This window comes from Nipponia nippon, unplaced genomic scaffold (genome assembly GCF_047370975.1).
Source record: "Nipponia nippon isolate SJK-2023a ecotype South Korea unplaced genomic scaffold, ASM4737097v1 scaffold_5, whole genome shotgun sequence".
Classification (NCBI taxonomy): domain Eukaryota; kingdom Metazoa; phylum Chordata; class Aves; order Pelecaniformes; family Threskiornithidae; genus Nipponia; species Nipponia nippon.
The window spans coordinates 91529552-91541974 of NW_028262369.1; the positions used below are offsets into that span (position 1 = coordinate 91529552).

General features: G+C 38.7%; 1 protein-coding gene across 3 annotated transcripts in view; it reads right to left on the minus strand.

The window, feature by feature from the left end:
* DPP10 (dipeptidyl peptidase like 10) overlaps positions 1-12423 on the minus strand; it is a 562528-nt gene that overhangs the window by 158816 nt on the left and 391289 nt on the right. For all 3 annotated transcript variants that reach the window (XM_087732307.1, XM_087732308.1, XM_087732306.1), the window contains exon 4: positions 5470-5564. In XM_087732307.1, coding sequence (XP_087588433.1) covers positions 5470-5564 — 95 coding nt within the window. The remainder of the gene's footprint in view (positions 1-5469; positions 5565-12423) is intronic.

The following is a 12423-nucleotide window of genomic DNA, read 5'->3' on the forward strand; positions in this document are numbered from 1 at the left end:
GAATCTCCTCATGTAGTTCCAAGATGCTTTCACACACATGAGGAGGTGACTGTAGGATACAGAAAAGGCACGAACAGACCTGTGCAGCTCACAGGAGCCTCACACCATTGCCTCCCTAGTAGAAAATAACCTCTATCCAGTAAATCACAAATTCCCCCCCCCCCGCCCTGCCCCCCCCCATTCCTCATCTTTGCTATAGTTAACCCTTATACTATTTTCTATACCAAGGAATTATCTCATCAGGAGTATTATTTAGAGGGAACTCACACAGAACTACTCTCACTTGACAGTCTGGAGTACCATCATCTGCATTTTGTGTGTTGAAACCTCCTTCACTTGGACAAAAACCAACGGCCACCACCAAACCACAGTGACCGCAAACCCTTCCATCTGTCAGGCTTTCCCATCTCTACGCACAGTGGTGCACTGCAACAATAAACCTTAACTCATAAAAACCCCTCTACTGAAAAGGTTTTGCTGAGGGGGTTATTTAACATTTAGAGGAACATGGGAGAGCAGAGATAATGTTACAATGTTCATAACCACCTATTTACAACATGCGTGGGTCATTAAACTGCCCAGTGTTGCAACAATTACTATTATTTATGTGGTTATATAATGTTGTTTAATGTATTTACCATTGTTCACCCTTTCATTAATCTCTTACACAAGGCTCTTAAAATATAAGCATGTAAACTACTCTTGCAATTAAATCTACATTAATCAACAAAGGAACTGTAATTGCATTAAGGTGCTGCACTGAGTTTCCCATCAAAAGAGGAAGAGGGTGTGGTGGGGGGAACACAAAACAAAAAAAAATATCAAAAAGAAGGGCTGTTTATGAACAACATTGTAAAACAGCACAAAACAGTCCCCAGCAAAAGCTCTGCTCGGACTAAAGCTCTCATTCTCTGCTTTTGGCTGGAAGGCCTCCACAGGTTTTTCACAGCTGGGCTGCCACAGCCTAATCATGATTCATGAGCCAAGACTACTCCTGCTCTGCTCACCCTTCTGACGCCATCCCCTAATTAGCAGGCAGCAAGAAGTAATCCTTCTCTCTCCATCCTTGTGTAAAAGATGGTCCACAGTAATAAGACGATCCAACGTACTCTAGGGTATACTCCCAGCAAGCCCCTGGAAACAGGTTTGCAACTTAGTAATATTTGTTTGCTGTGCACCAGGATGCAGTTTCCCTTCAGCTTCAAAAGAGTTGTGGAAAGGCACCAAAATCAAGGGGGAGAGCAAGTCAGGAATTGCTGGGTTTAAGAAGAGTCCAAAGCATAGAGCCGGGGGGAAGCTGTTGTAAATACAAGACCCTATTCTAGAGTTTCCAAACTGAAAACAATTATACTTGTATCATCAGACATTGCAAACAAATCGATAGCCTCTTATTTGATGATTCAAAACATATCCCATCATTTACATGTGAAAAGCTTAAGGAGTCATGCTAGATTCATTTCCGACCCAGGATCCTGGACTAAGTGTTTGTTAGGGTGTATGCATAGCATCCGAATAATTTTGAATACATCCACCACAAAAGCAGTGGAACTGAGGGCTAACAAATAACAGTCTTACCATTTTTGTAATTATTGCAGCTTTTTTTAAGAGGGAGATATGAAGGCGAAATTTCTAAAGCTTTCTTTCAGAGGATTCAACACATTTGGAAAGTACCATAACAGAACACACAGTCTCTACATGCTTTCTCTCATCACTGTGTTTGCTTTTTTCGTTTTGGTTTGGGTTTAAGGATTGTAAAACAGACTAGAGAGGCTGAGTAAGAAGCATGATAACGGACCAGATGGACAACCCCCCCTGAGGAAAAGAAACCATGTGGTCCTCCATGCTCTCCTCTCCAGCTTAGCCAGATCTTGTGGCTGGGTTGTGTGCGAACCAGTAACCTGCTCTTAGTGACTTTATGTAATAGTAACAGCAAAAGGTATAAACAAAATGCTTGTTGAACACTGAAATTACTTAGATAAATGTGGCATAATGTTACTTACTTTGGAACTATAATGTGTAATAAAGTATTGCTAAATGCTGAAAAACTGGTAAGCACGTCACTTACGATCATGGTGATAGGCACCTCAGATGGATGATAGAGAACATATTGTAATCACGTATCGAGGCAGCATCGCAAACATCAGGATGCCACACAGTGATTAATGTCTAGGGCTTTTTTTGGCTCCATTTAATAGACGTGCCCAGCCTCCAGCTGTTAACATTTATATGCCACTGGCTCAGAATATTAACTGTTTATTAGACAGCTTAAGCAGGATGCACTACGCGAATACACTCAGAGGACAAATATGTATTAGAAAATGTCTTTAAATTATTATCTCCAGAGATGCTAATAGATATTCTTTGTCCTTTACAAGCTACTCTTTTCACTTCAGGTATCAATGTATTTGTTATCCATAATATTGCTTTGCTAATAGTTTAATTATAAAAAGGCCAGATTGTTTTACTAATAGATTGATTATAGAAAAGGATTCCATTTGGAAAGGACAAATGAAGTGCAGTAATTTCTCCTACTGTCTGAATAAAACCTAATGAAACTGGAAAAAAAATACTTTTAACTCGGGAACTTTGGATAGATATTTCCTTATGGAGGAAAAACGGGCATCTTAGAACAACAAAACACTAGCTTTTCTTCTTTCCAGGTGCCTGGCTATTTTTAAAGGTATTTTTTAAAGTTTTTTTTTTAAAGTCTTTTTTTAATATATAACATATATGCTTTTTAAAAAACCGCAGTCTGCTTTTTTGCTGATACACATGCATAGTGAGTGTAGTGGCTCTTCAGTAGGGCTATCTTTGACTTTTAGACAATAAGCAACACGAAGAAAGATAAAAGAAATGTACTTTGCACAAAAATGGCAGTCTCTAAGATGCCAAAGAAAAGCCAGTGATCTGTACACAGTGGAAGACTGCTTCAGGGGATTAGTAATGAGGAAAAAAGAAAATCTCTTCTGAGCTGCTGATTCAAATACAGCCCAATCAGTAGTGACAAAGAGTCATTACTAGCCCCTTGCCTCTGCGCAATGAGTTTATCACGGCAGTTCAATTTTCAATGGACAATTATCAACATTACTAAGGAAAACCTGCCACTTCTGCAGGCTGCTTGAGCAGAGAGGCAAACAGGAGAGGGAATGCAGATTGAAAGCAGACTAATAACTCCCATGGAAAGGTGACTCTTCCATGACTAAAACCCTTTGATAGGGAAGAATGAGGATCTTGCATTGCCGCTGCCTATGTTGGACCTGTGCTGTATTTTTTATTAATACAAGACATCTCTGCAGAGTCATTAAACCAGCACCATTCTAATTATGCACCAGTGATTAAGCAGATGTGACATTGAGCGAGGAAAATGTTTGATTAACGATCCAGGTGTCTAACTTTGGAAGAGTACATTTAGCAGTGTGAATTTGGGGACAATGGAGCTTGGAAGAACAGGACAGCTTTTGATTTCAGCCGTACAGTCTGCCTCTGCAATGTTATGATCTGTTAGGACTGCTGGCCACCTTGTCAACAGACAACTTGGCACAGCAACATTTCCCATTGCTCGCTGCCAAACATACACCAACAAACTTACTGAGTCTTCTGCTCTGTTTTCAGCTTTTTATTCTACATTCGTATGAATAATCATTGCTGGAATTCACTTTATTTACCTCTAAGACTCTTAGCTTTTGACTGTGTAGAGAGAGGAGCTTTGCAGGAAAAAATACACTTATGTTTTTATTTGTCTCTGTTCCATACATAATTGTTAAATGGTTGCTTGAATATTATCCATTTTGGATCCGCTTCCCACATTTCTAATTAAGAGTAGATATCTAGCATCTAGAGCTCTCTCAGTCTGCATGACTTAAGGATAAATCAGCTCCATAAAAAGCCTAGAGAAGAGCAACTTGGTGAAAGGAGGGAACGCTCGCAGTGTGAAGCAGCCTGTCCATACTGATCCATCATTACTTGGCAAGACTGGTTTAGCATAATGGCCTGAATAGCCTGTCATGCTGGCATTACACTTGACATCGCACAAGCCAAATACTTGCAGCCAAAGCATATGAATTCCTCTGTGAGGAAACTCAAGTCTTGTCATTAAAGTCAAGTTTTATAGCCAGGGGTGTCCAAGCAGCTGCTTGCATTCAAGCTATACACTAAAGGCAATACAGAGGACTGACACAGTTAATCCTCTACTTAGCCAAGCAAGTGCTCACACACACATACCCAGATAAGAGGGAAAATGCTTTCTGCAATACTCTGTGGTTTGTACTTTACGGAAATTCACCTTTTCACCCACTTTTAATTGTGTCTGCCAGTTTTTTTTGGGCTAGGAGGTACCATGAGGCACATCCCAGTATATGGGGAAGGGTGCAGCTTACAGAAAGGGAGCCTCACACAGGCACCATTAAAATACAATTTTCTCTCCTCCCTTCTCCTTCATCTTTACATTGACCTAGGAAATGAGCTTCAAGTTCTTTCTCCTGAACTTCTGCTCTCCTCTTTCTAGTTTGAGGAGTTAGAAGAAAAGGTCACCAGGGGCTTTATGCTTTGAAATGAGGAATCTGTATCAGCAAAGGCCAGAACAGACCAGGAATAAAATAGCCTTTGTGAAAGACCACTGATGAAAATGAGTCATCCTTTTGGGTCTGCAGGTGCAAAAGATTTTACTAAATTAAAACTACAAGGATTAACAATAACAGCCAGTGGTCTGTATGGAGTATTTATGAGGAAAGATTGACAAGCCACGCGTTTATGCTGCAAAACCCTGATAAACAAGAACTACAGGGTAGGATATAAGTGGTATCATGGAGAACAGCAGCACCAAGCAAAACAAAAGAAAATGTAGACTAAAGCATTAAAACATTTCTTAGCAATTACTGCTAGTCAGAAACACATGCAAACCACTCATGTATATACTATTTACTGGTCACGAGGAATAATCTCCAACCATTTAGTTCACCATTAAAGCACAGATGAACAAGTAAGCCAGAGATTAACAGGACTAGGAAATACATTTTTGTTTGCATATTTAATTGCTTAAAGCAAAACCTTCATATGACTTTTGAACACTTTTCCCCTTTTCTAATAGGGAAAAGCTCTCAACATTTTGAGTAGCATTCCCCCGTTGTACGAACTCTCTTATCATCACAGACATCAGGTAGATTCAGCAGCACATATGCCAGGCACGATCCTTCAAGTGGCCTGAACAAAGCATGGACTACAGCCAACAACAAACATAGCCTCCAACATCTTGGTTATTTACACATAGGTTGAATAAAACAACAAATAACTTCAGCCAGAAATCATGCACTGACAGAGGAATGGATTATACTTTCCATTTATATATAATCTACTCTAAGTTATAAACATATTTTCTGTAACCTTTCAATATTATACTCTGTCACTCCTGCTGCAGGAAAAAATGCTAGCAGATTTCCACTAAGAAATGAGTAAATAATATATATTACTTACAAAAGTTGTATTTTCCAATAATAATGTAGTTGTATTTGTTTCTACATTCAGTTCAACAACATGTCCATTCCTATTTTTATACACCACTGCTGTATCTGCAACAACAAAGGCATAACAGTTAGCAAATACGTTGCGTATTTAATACATCTGTAGAGAAAAACAGCATATTACAGTCATTAGAATGTCTTTATTATAATATGCAAACAAGACTGAGAGATGAATTGCACTCATAATATCTAGTTTTGTTAATTTGCCTCATGAGCTTAAAAAATATCAGTTTATGCCATATAGCATGTTCACCTCACGCAAAAATATGATTTCACTTAAATGGAAACATTTTCTGTGGCAAAAATGGGATTGCTGTGAACGAAGTGACATCTCGAACGTAAAACCCCTCTCACCTAGATATCACTGTCACTCTGACACCTTAAGGTCCAACCATATTCACTATGAAAAGGTACCAAAGTACAGCTTTGCAAAGAAAAAAGCTTTTGATGGACACCATGTTCACATATCTCCTTAGAAGTAATTCCAACAGAACTTCTGTACTATTCCGTTTCTCTGGTAACTGGATTGACAAAGATACGTACTATATCCTAAGACAGTCCATGTCCTGTGTGATTAGTGCTGGGCCACAGAATACCAGATCGTCACATAAGCTGAATGTTAGCAAAGAAGGGTTAAAGCTAAATAGGTCCATTTATAGAACATTTAAAACACTGTGGGATGAACTGTCGTAATTTTTTCCTTCTATCACATACTTGATTTATAAGTTTCCATAAGAAAAACAATCGAATACACCTGAACTAAAGAATTACAAAAAAAAAAAAAAATATTACAAAATTAATTGTGGCTCCCACGAAAAAAGACTTTGTATCTGGTTGTATCAATACCTGCAAAATTACCAAGAAATACATGATAACTACATATGCTTTGATTTAAAAGAAAAATTGGTTCCAAATTTCCCACTATTTCTAATAAGAGATTGAATAGATTAAGTGCTGATTCTTTCATGCTATTTAAAACCCATGTAAGAGATTTATATTTAATCAAATGAAACTATTCTGTTATAAAAATGTAGAATGCATAAGGAAAGTTCTAAATTAAGCCTAAAGGAAACACAAAAGAACTTTACTAATGCTCGGTAATGTCTGAGAAATTCATTGAAGATCCCTGAATTTTATGAAGTGGGAAGTAAACATGACTGGAGAAAAAGGTTATGCTATCATAAAAAATATGCTTTGCTTATTCAGAAAAAATGTAGCTGTATTTTAATTGACTCCACAGAAACTCTAGATATACAGCACTAGTGAATGTCCTCTGGTATGTTCCGTAAAATTAATGAAGCCTCATTTTAAGAGCTTACTAAACTATTTTAGGATCATGGCTGGGAAGTGGGGTGGGATTCATGGAGTTTAGGACAGGATTATCAGAGCTGTTGTTTATGAAGGAAAATTAGATTGTGACGTGTGGAATTAACAGCAACTTCTTATAAAGAAAAAGATTTCAAATATTCATTTTGAATAAAAAGAGGTAGCACCGTAGAAAGTTATTGTGGTTTCAGATTACTGGCTACTACAGAACATTAAAGTTTTTGCAACTTCTTTTAGGGTTTTTTTGCATGTATCCTTTTAGGTACCTTAGTGCTGAAAATCCCCAATGATGATGTACCATGGTGCTAAGCAATATTATAGAAAAAATAAACTTGTCTGGACAGAGAGCTGTCCCCGATTATGAGTAAACCATAATGTGAGAAATGGCACGTATAGCCCAGGACACTGAACCGCTGCCAACAGCTACCCATGTTCATTCCCCCTGCTTGAACAATGCATTTTCGGTCCATACGTGAGACTAATATGCTACCCAAATGCAAACAACAGTATCAGAATGTAACTCCTTCTCAGTTACCTACTTTTCTACATGCCATGTGCATTTGACCAACAGGATTTATAGCATCATGCCTCATTAACTAATCCTACCAAGAACATTTCACCCAAATAAAGAACTTTCCCTTAACATTGCTAACAGGACCACAAGTAAAATACACAGTCTTAGGGCTCTTCTTTCAAGTCATACACACAGTGTGAAACAGCTTTTGGAACAGCAAACACCGCAAATGACATAAATTAAAGCCTTTGTTCTCAAGTTAGAAGAAAATTTATTCAGACGATCAGAACAGAAAACTGAGAGTCAGACCTCTTCAAAAGGCAGACTTTACTGGACAGTAATTATACCTCTCACTGAACTTGGGCTTTCATCTCTATATCGGATTCAGTAGTTAACTCCTGAAGTTCACATATTAAACAAACACTTCCAAAATGCATGGAGATTCTCAGATAAAAGATTATATCAAAATACCATGCAAGCGTTGAGCATAAATACAGTCTTCAAAAGTAATCATATTAATTTATATGGAAGTCTCATTCCAATCAATAGCTTGTCAGGCTGGATAATGTGATAGTTGATGGTCACACAACATAATGATGATTTTTTTCACTGATAGCTCAAATGTAAATGAGAGCCATAGACATATATTTGTTTTGAAGTCTTTGTTACCTAGGGCCAAAAAGTCTACAGAAGAAAATAATACCTAGTCCTTAACATTGTCCATTTACACAACCAATTAAACTATTTTGTTTATTATCTTGGTGTCTTCACCACAACGTTCAGGATCCTTAACATTTCACAAAGCCATTCAGAGAAGCAGAGTTCCTACTTCAAAGAAATTCTCATTTAATTTAAAACAAAGAGTAGTATCACATAAAAACTTCTTGGCTGGGCACAAATTGCAGCACTGAAGAGTCACATTATCCATCTAAGGACATCACTAAAATAGAAAGCATTCCGTCTTGAGCAAAGAAGAATGTGAGGAAGCCTATATAAAGAACACGAGTTATCCAGTCACCAGCCCTGGATGATGTACACAAAACAATTTCTAAAACAACTCATTGAAAATTTCCTATTTGTAGTAGTTCTCAAATTTCTGAAAACTTTGGAAACTCTAGAGCATTGGATGACTGATAAGATTATTCTGTGCTACACCCAAGGGTCTGTACGTAAGTTATCCTCACATCAGTCCCAAATAAAATAGTGGCACAATAAATCCAGGATTCTTCCTACAAAATACTGGGCAGCAATATAATTAATACCTGGTAGCATTTTACGGAACATAGATCTTGTTAAACAAAGTTTGACAGGGTTATGTTTGATAGAGGCAACTATGCTGAAACTGTATATTGGGTTTTCTTCAAGGTATTTAATTTATTTTATGACATTGTGATTCCAAAGCTTACATTATACAGAATTAACGGGAAACACATTACAAGGATGAAAAATAGTATCATTAAGAAAAATAAAGAGGAAGACAGGGTACTCCTACCAAGTGATCTGTCTCACCTGGTTAACCAATCATTATTGTAGACAGAAGACTGGAACTGAAAAGCAGTGGTGGAAAGAAAAGCTTACGGGCTTATACAGACAAATACTGTACTACGTGCTCTCAATGCAATATCACAGCAAAAAGAGTTGATGCAATTCTTCAGCATAAGTGGATCACAAGTAGAAGTCCTAGGGTGATCTTCCCTCTGCTCACACCACTGGTGAGATTGACAGTATTGTAAAATGCCCAGTTCCTGGAATGCAGGCTGCAAGAATGGGAAATGAATGAAGAGGTGTGCTAAGAAATTGTCAGTGTAACTCTGGATCAGAAGGCAAACATAAAAATGCGAGGTTGGAATGGCTAAAATTATCCAGGTTAACAAAGAGAAAGTTTGAAGACGCCTAGGTCATATATATATATAGTTAGGGAAAAGTTGATGACAGGTATGGAGGTTGGGATGTGTGAAAGAACTCAGCAGAGGAGATGACAGAATCAGGAGCCCTGGGACGTTTTTTCTTAAAGATATGCTTTAGATCTTTATGTCAATATTTAGTTTAGTCTGCATGTGGGTGAAAATATAAAAGGTTGAGTTTGGATGGCTATTGCGATCTCTTCTGGCCTCGAATCTGTGGATTTAACTCCCTCCATAGATTTTCTCATCCCCTTCTGCAATGAATCTTTGGGAATACAGGGCTGTCTGCACAATACAACTCCTGTTTGTAGCTCTGTGCTGAGACAATTTTAATAAAAATCTCAAACCTTGGGTTTTTTTAGGTGACTGCCTGTGGGATCATGGGATATTTATTTTTTCTTCTGATGCATAATTCGTCTCCTGTTTGTGCCTTCTACTCCACTTTCCTACAAACTATCAAACATCGATCTCAGCTGCGGATGGGATACTGGGGTTGGTTAGCGCTGCAGCCTCGTTCCGAGAATCCGCGTGGGTGTATGCCTGGTATGATGCTCAAAGGCACAGAATGCAAATTCCACAAATCTCAGAAGAGAATTTTTTCCAAGGCAGACAAAATGGACTACCTCTCTTTCTCCCCTCCCCTGTCTTACCCTGCAGCAGGTGGTTTAGTTTACCTGCTAAGATGGTTCAGGTACAGCTTACCAAATTGATTCACTCAAATGCAGGGGTTTCCACAAAGACTGCCATAAATATCTTCCTTGTTCTCTGTGTTGCATATTTAAGGTTTTTCATCAGAACTGCAGTGTCTAGTTTAATTAAACTCACTGGGCTTGTCAGAAGACAAACAATGTCTGTTTGAATAAGGTAACAAACTTGGTGATTCATCAGTCACTCTGATGACAGACAGACAAAAAAGGTATGATAGGCTCAGCTATTATTATAGATAACTATCTTTGGGAAGCATTTATTCCACCTTGATTCTGAGCTTATTTCTGAACCTGACTCTGAGGGAGGCTGCCTAGTGGACACACAGCTCTGTAGACCAAACCTGCTGCCGAACAGGTTCTCTACAACTTATTTGGCCTTCACAAATAACGCAACTTTAAATAATATATTACATGAAAACAAACTTTAAAACCAAAATTCTTCTGTGATTATTGCAGCATAATAATTTCACTTGAGTCAGTAACATAAATATTACATCCTCTAACAAAATGATATTAGCTGTAGAACCAACAATAATTTATTTTATCATTGTGAGGCTAAATGTCCAAATTCTTATGCTATCGTATGTTTTTAAAAGTAAATCTTTTCATCATGTGCTCTATTTCTAGGTAAAGAATGTGGAACACATGTTCTGCTGAAATGATTAAGCCATACAATTTAAATCATAGTTTGGATGTATATACCAATATCATAAATATAGCCCTCCGTGATGCAACTATTACGTAAATATGGCATCATCATATCTCAGGTATTTTTAGATGAAAGGAGCATCTCATGTCAACAGTTTTACTAAGGCTATTGTTCCTGTTTTAGGTTCAACACTGGTAAAGGTTCTGCTCAGGATCAGGCTATGTGTTGTTTGCAGGAGATGCAGCTCTATACTGTGCCTGGCCTAATACATGTTGTTCCAGGGATTGTCAAAGTACGGGCAAAATATCAAGAAATGAAGAGAAATCAATGCAAAACTTTTCGTATTTGACAAGCAGTTTCACCCCCATCAATTCTGCAATAACTTCTTTACCCTCATTTCTTTAATTTACCCTCATTTATTGAATTGACATCACTCTGCCATGTCCTAAATGCTACAGAATTCATTTGCAGCACTCACCGTTCCAAGTAGCTTCACATGGCATCACATACGTTCACATTATCTAAAAAAATTCAGGCCCTTTTAAATTCTAATGAAAAATTATGTATTATTTGGGGGAAAAATGGACTAACTTCCATGCTTAATCACATCACCATCACTGAAAATCAAGTCTTGAATTGTGCTAATGTAAGAATTTGGCCCAGGGTCTATATGGCCTTTAACGATTCAGCTTTCTGAAAGCACGACACTGAATGGCGATGATTTATTTGATGAATATAAGCTCTGATTTCACATGTCACTGAACTTAAGCAACTCATCCTGTAATTTACATTTCACAGACTGGGTTGAAAGGGCGAGTTATCATATACTTTAAAGCAAACCTAAGTTGTGACTAAACCTCCGTATTCCAAACACTTAAAAACCTACTATTGTTTAGAGCCAGCCTCTATTATCTTCACTCAAAATGACTGTATCTGTAAACAATGCTAGGAGAAGTGGTATCTAGACTGCAATTGCTTTGCCAAATAAATTATCTAATTATTTCAGTTGTGCAATATTAGTCCACTGAGCTGTATAGAATCATAGAATCGTTTAGGTTGGAAAAGACCTTTAAGATCATCAAGTCCAACCGTTAACCCAGCACTGCCAAGTCCACTACTAAACCATGTCCCCAAGCACCACATCTACACGGTTTTTAAATACTCCAGGGATGGGAATTCAACCACTTCCCTGGGCAGCCTGTTCCAATGCCTGACTGCCCTTTCGGTGAACAAGTTTTTCCTAATATCCAACCTAAACTTCCCCTGGCGCAACCTGAGGCCATTTCCTCTTGTCCTATCACTTGTTACTTGGGAGAAGAGACCGACCCCCACCTCGCTACAGCCTCCTTTCAGGTAGTTGTAGAGAGCAATAAGGTCTCCCCTCAGCCTCCTCTTCTCCAGGCTAAACAACCCCAGCTCCCTCAGCTGCTCCTCATAAGGCTTGTGCTCCAGACCCTTCACCAGCTTCGTTGCCCTTCTCTGGACACACTCCAGGACCTCGATGTCCTTCTTGTAGGGATGGACCCAAAACTGAACACAGGACTCAAGGTGTGGCCTCACCAGTGCCGAGTACAGGGGCACGATCCCCTCCCTGGTCCTGCTGGCCACACTATTTCTGATACAAGCCAGGATGCCATTGGCCTTCTTGGCCACCTGGGCACACTGCCGGCTCATGTTCAGCTGGCTGTCGACCAGCACCCCAAGTCCTTTTCTGCCAGGCAGCTCTCCAGCCACTATTCCCCAAGCCTGTAGTACTGCACGGGGTTGTTGTGACCCAAGTTTCTTTATTCTCTTTCACTAGTGTTCC